The 19,206-nt window shown below is 43.5% G+C and overlaps 1 protein-coding gene and 1 non-coding gene across 3 annotated transcripts in view; both read left to right on the top strand.

Moving 5' to 3' along the window:
- Positions 1-17,038, top strand: part of EP300 (E1A binding protein p300) — a 94,182-nt gene extending 77,144 nt beyond the window's left edge. For both annotated transcript variants that reach the window (XM_055252744.2, XM_055252743.2), the window contains 10 exons: positions 788-865; positions 3,621-3,688; positions 5,398-5,548; positions 5,670-5,816; positions 6,442-6,555; positions 7,345-7,510; positions 9,199-9,363; positions 10,271-10,432; positions 13,210-13,491; positions 13,736-17,038. In XM_055252744.2, the coding sequence (XP_055108719.2) occupies positions 788-865; positions 3,621-3,688; positions 5,398-5,548; positions 5,670-5,816; positions 6,442-6,555; positions 7,345-7,510; positions 9,199-9,363; positions 10,271-10,432; positions 13,210-13,491; positions 13,736-15,928 (3,526 nt within the window). In that variant the 3' untranslated portion in view covers positions 15,929-17,038. The remainder of the gene's footprint in view (positions 1-787; positions 866-3,620; positions 3,689-5,397; positions 5,549-5,669; positions 5,817-6,441; positions 6,556-7,344; positions 7,511-9,198; positions 9,364-10,270; positions 10,433-13,209; positions 13,492-13,735) is intronic.
- On the top strand, positions 5,163-5,265 carry LOC129468683 (U6 spliceosomal RNA). Its single transcript, XR_008652764.1, has one exon. It is a non-coding gene; the product is annotated as a U6 spliceosomal RNA (small nuclear RNA).
- Positions 17,039-19,206: the final 2,168 nt, after the last annotated feature.

The following is a 19,206-nucleotide window of genomic DNA, read 5'->3' as shown; positions in this document are numbered from 1 at the left end:
GGCTAAATCTACATAACATACATCTAATGGATGGTAAAACCATGGAAAACACTGAAGTATTAAGGAACATTATTTCTTAATGTTAATTTTAATGTTCTTAATGTTGAATGTGAAACATTAAAGATATAAACTTCTAGTTTGCAGTGAGGCCTTTTAGATCATGGAGGACTGACATATATGTTTTCTAGATGTTCCTAAAATGGATGGGATGGTATTTGGATTTATTTGGAATTTTAAGCACCAGGAATCTGTCTTAAAAATTAGCCAGGCTTGGCCAGGCGTGGTGGCCCACATCTGTAATCCCAGCACTTTGGGAGGCCAAGGCAGGCAGATCACCCGAGGTCAAGAGTTCGAGACCAGCCTGGCCAATGTGGCAAAACCCCGTCTCTACTACAAATACATAAACCCAGGAGGCAGGGGTTGAAGTGAGCCGAGATCATGCCACTGCACTCCAGCCTGGGCGACACAGAGAGACTCCATCTCAAAAAAAAAAAAAAAAATAGCCAGGCATGATGTATGTACCTATCCTAGCCAGGTAGCTGAGAGGCCAAGGCAGGAAAATGGCTTGAGCCCAGGAGTTTAAGGTTACAGTGAGCTGTGATCATGCCACCCACTCCAGCCTGTACAACAGAGACCCTATCTCTAAAAAAATAGAAACTTTATTAAAACTATTTTCGGTTCTTTGGTCATGACCTTGGCTGTCTTTGTCAGAAGTCATGGGAAATATTGCAAGTTTTCATTTGGTTAAGGTTTGGGATTAATTTTGGAATTGGCTCTGCTCTTCCAGGTTTGTTGAATGTACAGAGTGCGGAAGAAAGATGCATCAGATCTGTGTCCTTCACCATGAGATCATCTGGCCCGCTGGGTAAGGCTTAACGTTGTTATTTTCTCTGGAATTTTTCTTTATCATAAATATTAAGTTTTTTATTGTATGCAATGACCGTATTATATCTTCAAAGTCACTATCTTTAAATTTTTTCTTTAGGTTTGGCCACGATAATTATAGTTCGCTTTGAAAAAATTAAGTAACCTAGTATCCAAAAATAAATTTTTATCTTATTTTTATGCATTCTTCTTAGCCATGTAAGTATATTTTATTCTGCTGGATTGTTTATTAAAATTATATTGTAGTTATTACACGTCAAAAGTAAATATTTTTGGCCAGGCGAGGTGGCTCACGCCTATAATCCCAGCACTTTGGGAGGCTGAGGCGGGCGGATCACCTGAGGACAGGGGTTCCAGACCAGCCTGACCAACATGGCAAAACCTCGTGTCTACTGTAAATACAAAAATTAGCCTGGCGTGGTGGTGCACGCCTGTAATCCAGCTACTCAGGAGGGAGGCTGAGGCAAGAGAATCACTTGAACCTGGGAGGGAGAGGTTGCAGTGAGCTGAGATCACGCCACTGCACTCCAGCCTGGGTGACAGAGTGAGACTCTGTCTCAAAGGAAAAAGTAAATGCTTTTGTTCAGGCATCTAGAAACTAGGATCATGCTGCTGGCATGATCAGATCTGGCCCTGGTAAGGGTTACCATTTGGTTAGGGCAGGAACAGCAAGTTATAAGGCTGTAGTCATAGTGTAATTGCCTAGTAAAAGGGAGGGACCATCGCTCTGTACAAGAGGAACTAATCCCAGCCATGTTCCAAAGGAAGGGGATATATGGGACATCCAGTGCTTCTCATTAAGATGGGATCTCCATGTCTTCTGCTCTGTTCTTGGGCTGATTGTTGTTCCTGATTTGGAGGTTACAACAAAGGGCAGGCTAATTGACAGATTTCACTTTTCGTTTTTTCACTGTTACTTTCACATAGAAAATATCACTAAGGAAAATAGGTGATGGTTTAGTGGATACTTTATTTTCAGTGTGACTTTTCTTTTAAATGTGCCTTTTTAGTGCTTTCCTTAACAGATTTTGTAAGATGATTAAGAGACTTCTTGTGGTTCTAATTTAGGATCAGTCAGCTGAATGAAAATAATCTGTTACTGTGTTAAGCTTGCTTTTTCTTAAAAGTAATTTATGTTCATTATAAAATTTGAATAGTATGACAATTTATAAAGTAAAAAGCGACGGTCTCAGCTTCTCTCTTCCCACCCAGATTCCTCACTACAGGAGTAACACTCTTTTGTACATACAATCATACATTTCCTTTTTTCTTTTTTTTTTTTTTTTGAGACGGAGTCTTGCTCTGTCGCCCAGGCTGGAGTGCAGTGGCGTGATCTCGGCTCACTGCAAGCTCCGCCTCCCAGGTTCATGCCATTCTCCTGCCTCAGCCTCCGGAGTAGCTGGGACTACAGGCGCCCGCCACCGCACCCGGCTAATTTTTTGTATTTTTAGTAGAGACGGGGTTTCACTGTGGTCTCAATCTCCTGACCTCGTGATCCACCTGCCTCGGCCTCCCAAAGTGCTGGGATTACAGGCGTGAGCCACTGTGCCCGGCCCTTTTTTCTTTTTTTTTTTTTTTTTTTTTTTTTTTTTGAGACGGAGTTTCGCTCTTGTTGCCCAGGCTGGAGTGCAATGGCGCAATCTCGGCTCACTGCAACCTCTGCCTCCCAGGTTCCAGCGATTCTCCTGCCTCAGCCTCCCTAGTAGCTGGGATTATAGGCATGTGCCACCATGCCCGGCTAATTTTTGTATTTTGGTAGAGATGGGGTTTCATCATATTGGTCAGGCTGGTCTTGAACTCCCGACCTCAGGTGATCCACCCACCTCGGCCGCCCAAAGTGCTGGGATTACAGGCATGAGCCACCGCGCCCAGCACATTTTCTTGATTTATGTATATTTAATTTTTAATTTTTGTATTTTGTTATAGGTCATAGATTTTTTTTTTTTTTTTTTTTGATTGAGTCTCACTTTCATCGCCCGGGCTGGAGTGCAGTGGTGTGATCTCAGCTCACTGCAACCTCCGCCTCCTGGGTTCAGACAGTTCTCCTGCCTCAGCCTCTCGAGTAGCTAGGATTACAGGCACATAACACCATGTCTGACTAATTCTTGTATTTTTACTAGAGACGGGGGGGTTTCATTATGTTGGTCAGGGTGGTCTCGAACTCCTCACCTCAAATGATCCACCCACCTCGGCCTCCCAAAGTACTGGGATTACAGGCGTGAGCCACCACACCTGGCTACTTATTCATGTCTGCTGCATTTTTAGTGGATGCATAGTATTCTGTAACATACTATAATCCATTTATTTACTTGGTTGGTGAACAAGTTTATACAAGAAACTCTACTTAGAGACAAATATCATGTGCATTTGCAGTAACTGAATCTACTGGTTCTACTCTCAAAATGTACTTTCCAACTAGTAGCATATAGGAAATGTCACCTCTTGGGATTTTTCTCCCCAATCACATTAGCAAAACCTATCTTGATTTGTAATCCTTGATCATCTTTTCCTGTGTAAGCCAATTTATATGCCCTTCATGTTTCTTCATGTCTGTTGCTTGTTTTTCAATTATCTTTTTTGTTTTTATTGATTTCTAAAAGCTCTTTGTATATTTTATTAACTGTTCATTAGAAATTTAGAAATACTTCTGCTAGATTGTCTTTTGAATTTTAACTTTTTGTTAGTATAAATTCAACAGTTTAAGTTGTGTAAGCAAAGTTTTGGTTTACATTTAGATTCGTCTGTGATGGCTGTTTAAAGAAAAGTGCACGAACTAGGAAAGAAAATAAGTTTTCTGCTAAAAGTAAGTTTTATTCTTAAAGGTAAATTTTGGCAAAACTTACCTGAAGCCTAGATAAACCATCCAAGGTGAATTACTTTGCTTTTAATCACAGTAATAGAGTAAAAATAAAATAATTCTATAATCTCCTTATAGTTGATATACACTTTTTCGTGTGAAATTTATTGACCAAACAAATTTCCAAGGAACGGATTTGTAGAATGCACAAGATAACATGTTTTTCCTGTCCTATATTTTTCCCTATTTGGGGCATTTCATAAAGGAGGAATAAGGTGTGGAAATGATTGGCCGGAATTGCCATCCCTCAGTTTGTTTATTTATTATTTTTTATTTTTTGGGAGTCTCACTCTGTCACCCAGGCTGTAGTGCAATGGCAGATCTCAGCTCACTGCAACCTCCGCCTCCCAGGTTCATGTGATTCTTCTGTCTCAGCCTCTAGTGTAGCTGGGACTACAGGCATGTGCCTCCACACCCAGCTAATTTTTGTATTTTTAGTAGAGATGGGGTTTTGCCGTGTTGGCCAGGCTGATCTCAAACTCCTGATCACAGGTGATCCAGCCACCTTCGCCTCCCAAAGTACTGGGATTACAGGCGTGAGCCACCATGCCCAGCCCCTCAGTTCACACCATTTATATGGGCTACCTTTTGGCCTTATGTGATTCTTTTCTGTTGTGCCAGGAGGATGTCAAAAATTTTATCATGTAAGTAATTAACACTAATAATCTAAATGGAGCATTTGATTTAGTTTTGGGGTGTTTTACTAATCTACAGATTACTTTGATTCTTGTAAGGTTTCTCAAAATTCTCAACCTTTGTTACTTTAAAATATTACTGCAATCTAGGCAAAGTACATAGAGATGTTCATTGTTTATATATTTGTGTGTGTGTGTGTATATATATATATGTTTGGTTGGTTGGGTTTTGTTTTTGTTTTTTTGGAACAAGGTTTCACTGTGTTGTCCAGGCTGATCTTGAACTCCTGGATTCAAACAATCCTCCCACCTCAGCCTCCCAAAGTACAGGGATTAGAATTATGGGTGTGAGCCTTGTCTCCTGGCCGTTGTTCTATTTCTGTTTGTTTTTTGTGTGTGTGGTTTTTTTTTTTTTTTTTTGAGACAGAGTCTCGCTGTTGCCCATAGTGGCGCAATCTCAGCTCACTGCAACCTCTGCCTCCCGGGTTCAAGCAATTCTCGTGCCTCAGCCTCCCAAGTAGCTGGAATTACAGGTGTGCGCCACCATGCCTGGCTAATTTTTGTATTTTTAGTAGAGACAGGGTTTCAGCGTGTTGGCCAGGCTGGTCTCGAACTTCTGACCTCAGGTGATTCGCCCACCTCAGCCTCCCAAAGTGCTGGGATTACAGGCGTGAGCCACCACACCCGGCCCCTGTTCTGTATTTTTATAAACTCTTTGAAAATTGGAAATTTTTCAAAATGAAAAGTTGGGGAAAATGACATTTAGAAATTATTGAGTACTTTGTCTGCTTTAACAGCACATGTATTAAAATTAGAATGATATGGAGAAGATTACCATGTTCCCTGCACTAATATGACATGCAAATCTGCAAAGTAGTGACTGCTTTGCTATGATTTTTTAAAATTTCACCAAGTTATCCTGTTTGTATTGAAAAAAGTACAAATGAGATTTGAGGTTGAACCTTAAGACTAACAATAGTAACTTTGCACCTCAGTAACTTTTAACTTTTACGTTCCTAGGGTTGCCATCTACCAGACTTGGCACGTTTCTAGAGAATCGTGTGAATGACTTTCTGAGGCGACAGAATCACCCTGAGTCAGGAGAGGTCACTGTTAGGGTAGTTCATGCTTCTGACAAAACCGTGGAAGTAAAACCAGGCATGAAAGCAAGGTATCTAGTCATTTCACTTTTCTTCTCCTCGTGGATCCAAAATTGCTTATACATGGTTACCATTGGTGATTCCAATCTGAACGAGTTATGTTGTGGTCCCTCGACCATCTCAATTCTATAGGTTTGTGGACAGTGGAGAGATGGCAGAATCCTTTCCATACCGAACCAAAGCCCTCTTTGCCTTTGAAGAAATTGATGGCGTTGACCTGTGCTTCTTTGGCATGCATGTTCAAGAGTATGGTTCTGACTGCCCTCCACCCAACCAGAGGTATGACTAGCTCGCAGTGGCTAGCTCCGGATTTGTGTGGGAGTTCCAACTTACAATAGGTGGAAAAGCATAACAGGCAAGAAAATATTTAGTGTGTTTGGTTTGGAAATGCAAAATCTCAAGTGTCCAATCATTTTAAAGTGAAACAGATTAAAAAGCAAACCCCCAAACAAAATAACTGCTCAATACTGCTCTTCTGTGGTCATAGTAATAAAGGATATGAATAGCAGCCTGAAATTGGCATTTGAAAACAAACGTACTACTCTTCAGAAAATGAGCTTAAATCTGGATTAAGTAGCTCTGTGAAAACATATCATACGAATAGGGTGGGAATTTCTTTTCTCCAAAAATAGTATAAAGGCAATAATGAGAATGTGTAGGGATCACCAAATACTGATTGATGTGTATGTGCCAGGCACTGCTAGTTACTACAAATAGAAGGAAACCACAGGCTCACTGAACTTTCCTGAAGGGTTCACGATGGAGTCGACTACCTGCCTGTGATGAGCTTCACAAATAACGACGTGAGCAAAGAGCCTGGGAGAGTGAGAGGGTGTTATTAGGCACATGGAGTAAAGAACTCATTATATGACCTGACTTTTTTTTCTCTCTTCATTTTGTATAGGAGAGTATACATATCTTACCTCGATAGTGTTCATTTCTTCCGTCCTAAATGCTTGAGGACTGCAGTCTATCATGAAATCCTAATTGGATATTTAGAATATGTCAAGAAATTAGGGTAAGCATATTTTGATAATGGTTTTTAATTAGCATGGCATTCTGGTGAGATACAGGTTAAATATGCAAATACATAACTCTTGGCCTTTTTTTCCTCATTTTAGTACTTACCTAACAATTCTCTCAACTTTGTTGGAGCCCCTTTGAAGTTAATGTTGTCAGTAGAGAGAAATGGATATGTTGGCCCTAGTTTCACCCATCCAACATTAGTTTTATTTGTAAGCTAAGCCATTGGGTCCACTTTGCTTTGAAGTTTGATTTGTGCCTCTCCTTTGAGGGCAGAATTTTAACTGCATTTGATCCTTTTACAACCTGGGTATCAAGACCAAAAACAGCTCTGGAGATACTACTTACCCTTAGAGTATGTATGTCATTGGAAACATTCACTCCCTCATCTTGAAGTCTGTTTCTCTGAACAGTGTGCCTTTTAATTTAGCTCTCTTGTTAAACGGGTCCATTTTCCTTTGCAGTGTAATCTTCATTTGGTCTTAACATGCAAACTTAGGGTTTTTGGATCCAGGGCTAAGTCATCCACTTTGTGGCTGAGATTCACAACATCCCGCCATGGCCTCCAAAAATAAGTAGGCAATATGAGATCCATTGTTACTACTGTGAGTTATGCCTAATTTTGGCCTCACAATGCTAATCTCATTCTGGGTTGTATATACACTGTGTTACCTTGGGAAAAATTATTGGTATCTATATCAACTCCACCTTGTGGTTTAAAGTGTAGCCTTCTAGAATAGATTATCTTTTTTCCTTAATGTTCTTTCTCTTTGTATATTGTTAGTTACACAACAGGGCATATTTGGGCATGTCCACCAAGTGAGGGAGATGATTATATCTTCCATTGCCATCCTCCTGACCAGAAGATACCCAAGCCCAAGCGACTGCAGGAATGGTACAAAAAAATGCTTGACAAGGCTGTATCAGAGCGTATTGTCCATGACTACAAGGTCAGTTGGAACATGGGGGCCAGGTGCTGACAATAGGTGTGGAAATGCATTAATGTTGCTGCTCTGTATTCTGTCATTTAACTTTTTTTTTTTTTTAAACAAAAGTCTTGCTTGTTCTACCTCTTGCATGTAATTCGTAAAAATGCTAATTTGATTGCATTTATTTTGTATATTCAAAATTTTTCAATGTAAGAAAAGCCAGGTTTTGAAGAGTGGTAGATCAAGAAGATCAAGAAATCCCTGTTTTAAACATGTAACCAAAATTTTATTTTATTTATTCTTGGGGGGAGGGTTGGGATAGAGTTGGGGTATCGCCATGCTGCCCAGGCTGGACTTGAACTCTTGGCCTCAAGTAATCCAAAGTGCTGGGATTACAGGCATGAGCCACTGTACAGGCCTGGCCTTAAAATACATCTTTTTGTTTTGGTTTTTTGTTTGCTTGGTTTGGGTTGGTTAGGGTTTTCGGGGTGGGGGTGTTTTGTTTTCAGACAGGGTCACTCTCTGTCACCCAGGCTAGGTGCAGTGGCATGATACCCGCTCACTGCAACGTGTGCCTCCCAGGCTCAAGCCATCCTCCCACCTCAGCTTCCTGAGTTGCTGGGACTACAGGTGCACACTACCACACCTAGCTAATTTTTGTGTATTTTTTGTAGAGGCAAGATTTCACCCGTTGCCCAGGCTGGTCTCAAACTCCTGAGCTCAAGTGATCCGCCGTCTCAGCCTCTCAAAGTGCTGGGATTATGAGCATGAGCCACATCACCCGGCCAGAAATAAATAAATAAATAAATAAATATATATATATATATATATATATATTTTTTTTTTTTTTTTTCGGACGGAGTTTCAGGCTGGAGTGCCATGGTGCAATCTAGGCTCACTGCAACCTCTGTCTCCTGGGTTTGAGTGATTGTCCTATCTCAGCCTTCTGAGTAGCTGGGATTACAGGCATGCGCCACCACTCCAGGCTAATTTTTTGTATTTTTAGTAGAGATGAGGTTTCTCCACATTGGTCAGGCTGGTCTCGAACTCCTGACCTCAGGTGATCCACCTGCCTCGGCTTCCCAAAGTGCTGGGATTACAGGTGTGAGTCACTGCACCTGGCCAAAAATATATTCTTAATTAACAATATTATGTTAAACATTCATAAATATAGGCTGTCTCATGATACAGGCTTGTCTTCCTCAGTTTAGTAGTTCAACTAAATAAAGAATTTGTCCTAAGCAGCCCAGCAAATCATTCTGCAGCAGATACTATTTCCAGTATTTGTAGTTTTGGTCATTTTGAACAAAGCTGTCAGTAAAAGCTGCTGAAATTCCAAGGATGGGTATGAGGAGGGTATGCTTCATACCACATATTCTGTGATAAGGAGTGGTAAGGGCCATGGCATACGTGATGGTGCTACCACGCTGACATTGATCCTGGCAGGATAATTGCCACTTGGTTATATAAAGGCAGATAAGCTCCCTGTTTTTGTGGGTAGAAGAAATAGAAAACCGGAAATATTACCTTTAGGCCAGGCCTTTTTACTATTTATTTTTCTAAATACTCCCTGGCTTATGGCTTAGGTATACAGTCTCTGCCAGCTTTCAAGACATTTTAAGCTTTCATGTTTGTCAGCCATGATTATTCTGTATAATCAATGCTTTAAAAGAACAGAAATTCCTATATGTACATGCATGTTTTCACAGGATATTTTTAAACAAGCTACTGAAGATAGATTAACAAGTGCAAAGGAATTGCCTTACTTCGAGGGTGATTTCTGGCCCAATGTTCTGGAAGAAAGCATTAAGGAACTAGAACAGGAGGAAGAAGAGAGAAAACGAGAGGAAAACACCAGCAATGAAAGCACAGATGTAAGGGCATTGAGTTTCCTTTGAAACTTCTATCATGATTCTAATATTTAATCCAGAAGTGCACTTAAACTTTCAATTGGGTTTTAAAGCTCTCAGGTGTAAAAGAGCTCTTTAAGTTGGACAAAAAGCATCAGACCCCCTTTTAAAATGGCATCTCAGACTTCGAGTAATGTGAAATGATAAAAGAAACTGAAGGAAATCCTGAAAAACTGATAGAAGATTACTTATCTGAAGGACTAGGTTATGAATATTATAGGCCTTGTGGGTCACATATCTCTGGCATATTTTCTCTCTTTTAAAAACACACACTCTTTTTAAATATAAAAACCATTCTTAGCTATACAAAACAGGCCTGAGTCAGAATGTACCTGTTAAGTTACTAAGCCTGGCTTAGTAACCTCACCAGTTATTTCCTCATAGCGTATCTAGAATTACCACCATTGAATTTAACTTACAAGAGGCACCCTTAATCTGTTAACAAACTCTTACAGCCTTGTCATTTAGTATTTTTACGCTCATAACATTTTAGAATATGAGTGGAAGGAAATAAAACGAAGGTCTTTTGGCTCCCCACTTTGATACACTCTTCACTACCCGAAAGTGCCACCCCTTCCTTGTTCCCTAGCCCCAATCTGGGATACATTCAATTTGCAGGGTCTGCACATTCTGCGGCCTCTTGTAGGCAAAAAGCTAAAGGGCTGCCATTGCCTTAATGAAAGATCACTGGGAGAAAATTAGGTCAAATAACAACTTTAAGGAGAAAGAGTAAGTGAAGAGGACAGCTAGTAAAATAAGTTACAGGCATAAGATTATGATATCTAGTTTCAAAGAAGGGAGATATTCATTGTTATTTCCAAATTACTTAACAAAAACCTTGTTTTCTTATCTCCTTTGTGCTACTCTACAGGTGACCAAGGGAGACAGCAAAAATGCTAAGAAGAAGAATAATAAGAAAACCAGCAAAAATAAGAGCAGCCTGAGTAGGGGCAACAAGAAGAAACCCGGGATGCCCAATGTATCTAACGACCTCTCACAGAAACTGTATGCCACCATGGAGAAGCATAAAGAGGTAAGATGCAGCCACCCAGAGTTGGGGACAAACAGCAAGATTTCTGGCCAGGCATGGTGGCTCACACCTGTAATCCCAGCGTTTTGGAAGGCCGAGGCAGGTGGATCACCTGAGGTCAGGAGTTCAAGACCAGCCTGACCAACATGGTGAAACCCTGCTCTACTAAAAATACAAAATTAGCCAGGCATGGTGGCACATGCCCGTAATCCCAGCTACTCAGGAGGCTGAGGCAGGAGAATCGCTCGAACCTGAGAAGTGGAGATTGTAGTGCGCCGAGGTTCACCCCATTGCACTCCAGCCTGGGCAACAAGAGCGAAAGTCCGCCTCAGAAAAAGAAATAAATGAATAAAAACACTGTTTGCTGGGCGTGGTGGCTCATGCCTATAATCCCAGCACTTTGGAGGTTGAGGCAGGCAGATCACTTGAGGTCAGGAGTTGGAGACCAGCCTGGCCAACATGGCGAACCGAAACCCCATCTCTACTAAAAATACAAAGATTAGCCTGGCGTGGTGGCACATGCCTGTAATCCTTGGGATGCTGAGGTGGGAGAATCACTTGAACCTGGGAGGCAGAGGTTGCAGTGAGTCGATACCACACCACTGCACTTACAGCCTGGGTGACAGAGTGAGACTCTGTTTCAAAGATTAAAAGATTAACCTTTCTGAAAGTGAATTAATAAATAGAATTGGAGAAAAGTTAAACTTCCACATATGGACTTACAACCCCCTTCTCCAAACTTTTTGAGTTATTTCATCATTTACATTGTTTAGTTGTTTTTGTAGTCATTTGGGAAAATAACTGGGTAAGATTTTTTTTGTCTCTTTAATATCATATAATTGATGATAAAAGCCAGGAGAACTGAAGAGTAATTCCTGTCAGAGTTTGTCCAATGGTAGTAATCTCGATTGTTCAGTCAATTACAGATCAGACTCCTCATTTTACTATCCCGGTTCTCAGACATATAATCAAGTTCTTCTTATAGGAAGTGGTAATTAAGTTGAGAGGGAAATGAAGACTTCATTTCAGTGTAATTCCGTACCTAAAAATTGGTTGACCAGTCTCTTTGGGAGAGAAATAGTTACACAAAATCTTTTTTAGAGAGGAATTTGTTATAATGATGTTATAATGGTGAACACCTATATACATAGGTGTTCCAAGTATCTTTTCCCCCACTGCTCCCCCCCATCACCACCCCTTTTTTGTTAGCCTAGAATAATGGGCTATGATGTAATAATGATAATAACCATTATCTCAGCCATGCTAGTGAAATGGAAGGATTCCTGAGTTCTAATACGTTAGGTAATGATTATTAACAATTCATAGTTACTGCAGTAAGTAATGCCACAGAATCCTAGGCAGTTGGGAAAAGCCCTTAGAATATATTGTAATAGGTTTGACTTAAATTGTGGACACATTCCATGACTGTTTAAATTTAGGTTGTAAATCCAAGTATTGGCCTGGTTGTAGGGTGGCAGAAGCAGTGAACATTGCTAGCCAGAGACACTGTGAGTGTGGCTGCCAGTGTGCACAGATGATGAATAATCTGTTATCAGTACAGCAGTTTCTCACATGTTCCTAATTTCTAAGGTGATGTTTTACATTTTATTACTTTAATAGGTGTTTATAGTTATATACTAATTAATGTCAAATACATATGTAATACCAGCTGCTTTTTTTTTTTTTTTTTTTTTTTTTTTTTTTTTTTGAGACAGAGTCTCGCTCTGTCGCCCAGGCTGGAGTGCAGTGGCGCAGTCTCGGCTCACTGCAAGCTCCGCCTCCTGGGTTCACGCCATTCTCCTGCCTCAGCCTCTCCGAGTAGCTGGGACTACAGGCGCCCGCCACCACGCCCGGCTAATTTTTTTTTGTATTTTTAGTAGAGACGGGGTTTCACCATGGTCTCGATCTCCTGACCTCGTGATTCGCCCTCCTCGGCCTCCCAAAGTGCTGGGATTACAAGCATGAGCCACCGCGCCCGGCCTAATACCAGCTTTTTATACCTTTTACACTAATGATTATGAGAATTGATGGTTGTTACAAGTTTTTTCAAACTTCAATGAACAAGAATTTTATTGCTTTGTCAACAAGAACTAAGATTTTTTATCCATTCCATTCCCTTCCAAACCTGTAGGAAAAGTTACACAGACCTTCATGAGTCCAGGCCAGTTGTTTTTCATACTGTCTCCATATTTGGATTTGTCTGGTTTGTTGTAATTAGATTGAGGTTAAACCATGGATTGCATCTTAAAGTAGACTGCCTTGAGGCAAAATGTCCACTGTGCGTGGTGCTATACCTCACCCAAACCATTCTTACTCTGAAGGAGTTACTGAATGAAGGAGAAAAAAATCACAGGATGTGCATTTCAGTTCTATTTATAGTCAGTCTCGAGACCAAAGAGGTAAAGCAGGAAAAGGAGCAGGAGGCGTATGGCGGTGAAACTAACTCAGCGTTCGCCAGTCTCATTGGTGCTCAGCCTGCTGTACCTGCTCACACCTGTAATCCCAGCACTCTGGGAGGCTGAGGCAGGCAAATCACTTGAGCTTAGGAGTTTGAGACCAGCCTGGGCAACATGGCGAAACTTTGTCTCTACAAAAAATGCAGAAATTAGCCAGGCGTGGTGGTGTGGGCCTGTGGTCTCAGCTATTCAGGAGGCCAAGGTGGGATAATTGCTTGAGCCCAGGAGGCAGAGGTTGTAGTGAGCCAAGATCACGCCACTGCACTCCAGCCTGGATGACAGAGCGAGGCCGTGTCTCAAAAAAAGACACTGTCTGTTTTGCAGGTGTTCTTTGTGATCCGCCTCATTGCTGGCCCTGCTGCCAACTCCCTGCCTCCCATTGTTGATCCTGACCCTCTCATCCCCTGCGATCTGATGGATGGTCGGGATGCGTTTCTCACACTGGCAAGGGACAAGCACCTGGAGTTCTCTTCACTCCGAAGAGCCCAGTGGTCCACCATGTGCATGCTGGTGGAGCTGCACACGCAGAGCCAGGACCGCTTTGTCTACACCTGCAATGAATGCAAGCACCATGTGGAGACACGCTGGCACTGTACTGTCTGTGAGGTAGGCACCGGGTTGTGGGAAGGAGGTGAGCTCTGCAGGGTTGTTGTGAGGGGCCATGCAGCCACATGTTTTATATAGGCCTGTGGGATGCTAGGGGCTTGGCCTCGTGTTTGAGGGGCAGAGCTGAAGAGGCTAGTTTTTTGTTCTACGAAAGGGGCTTTTCTAGCCCAAACAGAATATCTAAAATACTTTTGAATGACTTAAGTCTTGGAGAGTTTACCTGCACCTCCTGTTTTTTCCCTAGGATTATGACTTGTGTATCACCTGCTATAACACTAAAAACCATGACCACAAAATGGAGAAACTAGGTCTTGGCTTAGATGATGAGAGCAACAACCAGCAGGCTGCAGCCACCCAGAGCCCAGGCGATTCTCGCCGCCTAAGTATCCAGCGCTGCATCCAGTCTCTGGTCCATGCTTGCCAGTGTCGGAATGCCAATTGCTCACTGCCATCCTGCCAGAAGATGAAGCGGGTTGTGCAGCATACCAAGGGTTGCAAACGGAAAACCAATGGCGGGTGCCCCATCTGCAAGCAGCTCATTGCCCTCTGCTGCTACCATGCCAAGCACTGCCAGGAGAACAAATGCCCGGTGCCGTTCTGCCTAAACATCAAGCAGAAGCTCCGGCAGCAACAGCTGCAGCACCGACTACAGCAGGCCCAAATGCTTCGCAGGAGGATGGCCAGCATGCAGCGGACTGGTGTGGTTGGGCAGCAACAGGGCCTCCCTTCCCCCACTCCTGCCACCCCAACGACACCAACTGGCCAACAGCCAACCACCCCGCAGACGCCCCAGCCCACTTCTCAGCCTCAGCCTACCCCTCCCAACAGCATGCCACCCTACTTGCCCAGGACTCAAGCTGCTGGCCCTGTGTCCCAGGGTAAGGCAGCAGGCCAGGTGACCCCTCCAACCCCTCCTCAGACTGCTCAGCCACCCCTTCCAGGGCCCCCACCTGCAGCAGTGGAAATGGCAATGCAGATTCAGAGAGCAGCAGAGACGCAGCGCCAGATGGCCCACGTGCAAATTTTTCAAAGGCCAATCCAACACCAGATGCCCCCGATGACTCCTATGGCCCCCATGGGTATGAACCCACCTCCCATGACCAGAGGTCCCAGTGGGCATTTGGAGCCAGGGATCGGACCGACAGGGATGCAGCAACAGCCACCCTGGGGCCAAGGAGGATTGCCTCAGCCCCAGCAATTACAGTCTGGGATGCCAAGGCCAGCCATGATGTCAGTGGCCCAGCATGGTCAACCCTTGAACATGGCTCCACAACCAGGATTGGGCCAGGTAGGTGTGAGCCCACTCAAACCAGGCACTGTGTCTCAACAAGCCTTACAAAACCTTTTGCGGACTCTCAGGTCTCCCAGCTCTCCCCTACAGCAGCAACAGGTGCTTAGTATCCTTCACGCCAACCCCCAGCTGTTGGCTGCATTCATCAAGCAGCGGGCTGCCAAGTACGCCAACTCTAATCCACAACCCATCCCTGGGCAGCCTGGCATGCCCCAGGGGCAGCCAGGGCTGCAGCCACCTACCATGCCAGGTCAGCAGGGGGTCCACTCCAATCCAGCCATGCAGAACATGAATCCAATGCAGGCGGGCGTCCAGAGGGCTGGCCTGCCCCAGCAGCAACCACAGCAGCAACTCCAGCCACCCATGGGAGGGATGAGCCCCCAGGCTCAGCAGATGAACATGAACCACAACACCATGCCTTCACAATTCCGAGACATCTTGAGACGACAGCAGATGATGCAACAGCAGCAGCAACAGGGAGCAGGGCCAGGAATAGGCCCTGGAATGGCCAACCATAACCAGTTCCAGCAACCCCAAGGAGTTGGCTACCCACCACAGCAGCAGCAGCAGCAGCAGCGGATGCAGCATCACATGCAACAGATGCAACAAGGAAATATGGGACAGATGGGCCAGCTTCCCCAGGCCTTGGGAGCAGAGGCAGGTGCCAGTCTACAGGCCTATCAGCAGCGACTCCTTCAGCAACAGATGGGGTCCCCTGCTCAGCCCAACCCCATGAGCCCCCAACAGCATATGCTCCCAAATCAGGCCCAGTCCCCACACCTACAAGGCCAGCAGATCCCTAATTCTCTCTCCAATCAAGTGCGCTCTCCCCAGCCTGTCCCTTCTCCACGGCCACAGTCCCAGCCCCCCCACTCCAGCCCTTCCCCAAGGATGCAGCCTCAGCCTTCTCCACACCACGTTTCCCCACAGACAAGTTCCCCACATCCTGGACTGGTAGCTGCCCAGGCCAACCCCATGGAACAAGGGCATTTTGCCAGCCCGGACCAGAATTCAATGCTTTCTCAGCTTGCTAGTAATCCAGGCATGGCAAACCTCCATGGTGCAAGCGCCACGGACCTGGGACTCAGCACCGATAACTCAGACTTGAATTCAAACCTCTCACAGAGTACACTAGACATACACTAGAGACACCTTGTAGTATTTTGGGAGCAAAAAAATTATTTTCTCTTAACAAGACTTTTTGTACTGAAAACAATTTTTTTGAATCTTTCGTAGCCTAAAAGACAATTTTCCTTGGAACACATAAGAACTGTGCAGTAGCCGTTTGTGGTTTAAAGCAAACATGCAAGATGAACCTGAGGGATGATAGAATACAAAGAATATATTTTTGTTATGGCTGGTTACCACCAGCCTTTTTTCCCCCTTGTGTGTGTGGTTCAAGTGTGCACTGGGAGGAGGCTGAGGCCTGTGAAGCCAAACAATATGCTCCTGCCTTGCACCTCCAATAGGTTTTATTATTTTTTTTAAATTAATGAACATATGTAATATTAATAGTTATTATTTACTGGTGCAGATGGTTGACATTTTTCCCTATTTTCCTCACTTTATGGAAGAGTTAAAACATTTCTAAAACCAGAGGACAAAAGGGGTTAATGTTACTTTAAAATTACATTCTATATATATATAAATATATATAAATATATATTAAAATACCAATTTTTTTTCTCTGGGTGCAAAGATGTTCATTCTTTTAAAAAATGTTAAAAAAAAAAACAAAAACAAAAAAAAAACTCCCTTTCTTCCCCTCAAGTCAACTTTTGTGCTCCAGAAAATTTTCTATTCTGTAAGTCTGAGCGTAAAACTTCAAGTATTAAAATAATTTGTACATGTAGAGAGAAAAATGACTTTTTCAAAAATATACAGGGGCAGCTGCCAAATCGATGTATTATATATTGTGGTTTCTGTTTCTTGAAAGAATTTTTTTCGTTATTTTTACATCTAACAAAGGAAAAAAAAAAGAGGGTAAGAAACGATTCCGGTGGGATGATTTTAACACGCAAAATGTCCCTGGGGGTTTCTTCTTTGCTTGCTTTCTTCCTCCTTACCCTACCCCCCCCCCCCACACACACACACACACTTTCTATAAAACTTGAAAATAGAGAGCAAAAACCCTCAACTGTTGTAAATCATGCAATTAAAGTTGATTACTTATAAATATGAACTTTGGATCACTGTATAGACTGTTAAATTTGATTTCTTATTACCTATTGTTAAATAAACTGTGTGAGACAGACACCCTGACTTTGGTTCACTTGATAACACATCTTTGTCTTGGAGTACACCCGTTTAAGTGCCTAATGCTTAGGATTCAGAGGAAAAAGTGAAATCATTAGCTTATAGCCTCTTTAATCTACTACGTATAATGTATTCACAAGTAGATCTTGGTGAATTTGTCCAAAGTTCTGGGAAAAAGTACTGCAGGTACCAGCTAACAGTCAAGGTGGAAGTGATACCTACTTAACACCTTGATACAGGACCCCTTAAGGATGACCTCATGGTCTTCTAATCACCTTCATCTTACAGGGATGAGAAGGAGGACCAAAGAAGACGGATCATATCTGCCTAAGTCCCGAGTAACTTCTTGAAAAAAACAAGACTTGCCAGGCATGGTGGCTCTCGCCTATAATCCCAACATTTTGGGAGGCCAAGGCAGGCAGAGCACGAGGTCAGGAGTTCAAGACCAGCCTGGCCAATATGGTGAAACCCCCATCTCTACTAAAAATAAAATAAGCAGGGCGTGGTGGTGGGCACCTGTAGTCACAGCTACTCGGGAGGCTGAGGCAGGCGAATCTCTCAGATCCTGGAGGTGGAGGTTGCAGTTAGCCGAGATCTCACCACTGCAGTCCAACCTCAGCGACAGAGTGAGACTCTGTCTTTTAGAAACAGAGAAGACGAAGGGGAACACTCCTGTTTGCTAACTGCATACAAAGAAGTCAGCTGGAATCGGGTTGAAGGGAAGGAAAATGTGTGGAAATAAAACCTAGAAGGCTGAGAGAGATTACACGAGTCCAGTAATAACGCTAGATGCTCAAAGAATGGAGAGATTATTGATCCTCCATCTGAACATTGCAGTAGCTGTGAACAAGTTGTTAAATGTTAGTACACTAAAAAGTACTGAGCTGCTTTGGTATCAATTCCAGATCTTTTATCACAGAGATTTGCACTAACCATATATGACTGCTAAAGGATTTCAGATATGTTGACCTGTTGCTACTATGTTAGTCTGAAAACAACCATCTTTTTTTTTTTTTTTTTTTTTTTAGGACAGTCTCATCACCCAGGCTGGAATGCAGTGGCACAACTGTAGTTCACTGTAGCCTCAAACTCATGGGCTGAAGCAGTCCTCTCACCTCAGCCTCCCTAGTAGCTGGGACTCAAAGGTGTGTACCATCATGCCTGGCTGACTTTTTAAAATTTTTATAGAGACAGGGTCTTGCTATATTACCCAGTCTGGTCTCAAACTCCTGGACTCAAGTGATCCTCCCACCTTGGCCTCCCAAATTGCTGGGATTACAGGCATGAGCCACCTTACCAGCATTTTAATGTGAGGTGAACTCACTCAGCGTTCATCAGAGCCAGCCCCAGAAAATGTATCAAGCATCCACCTGCTTCAGCTCAGTGACCCAGCAGATATCCATGAAGCAGCTACACCTGTGCCAGGCCAGGCAGAGCACACGAGCAGCATGCAGCCCTGCCCTCAACCTAACCAGCTTAAGGTCTAGAAGATAGCATGACCAAGTACCAAGTGATGTATGCAAGGAATGCAAGAGGGAATCCATGAAAGAAAACCTAGCTGATGGGAATTGGAAATGTTTCTGGAAAGGGTAGCGTGGAAGCTGGATGTTGGAGGGGAGATAGGGAGAGGAGGAGAGGAGGAGGCGGCGCCCAGAAGAGTGCACCACATTCTGCTAGGGAGCAGCTCCAGGTCTACTTGGCTGAGACCAGATAAACGGAAGTAGTGAAGACCTGTTCCAGAAAGATGGCCTTCCAGCTCCCTAAGACTAGGGGCCCAGGATTCATCTGAATAAACCCTCAAAAGGGAAATGTTTAGAATTCTATCCCATTTCCAAGCAGTAAATTCCCAGGTTTCAAATCTCTGCCTCTGGCTAAAGACAGCCGGGTTGAAGTGTTAGACCAGCGCATTCTTACTGCAATGATGAAAGCAGGAAGTAGGGGCAGAAGTCATTAAATAGGAGGCTGGACACGGTGGCTAACACCTGTAATCCCAACACTTTGGGAAGCCAAGGCAGGTGGATCACCTGACGTCAGGAGTTCAAGACCAGCCTGGCCAACATGGTGAAACCCCGTCTCTGCTAAAAATACAAAACTAGGCCCCGGGCGCCGTGGCTCACACCTGTAATCCTAGCACTTTGGGAGGCTGAGGCGGGTAGATGACCTGAGTT

This window comes from Symphalangus syndactylus, chromosome 18 (assembly GCF_028878055.3).
Source record: "Symphalangus syndactylus isolate Jambi chromosome 18, NHGRI_mSymSyn1-v2.1_pri, whole genome shotgun sequence".
NCBI lineage: Eukaryota > Metazoa > Chordata > Mammalia > Primates > Hylobatidae > Symphalangus > Symphalangus syndactylus.
The sequence above is the reverse complement of the archived record's forward strand: the minus strand, read 5'-3'. Positions and strand labels throughout refer to the sequence as shown.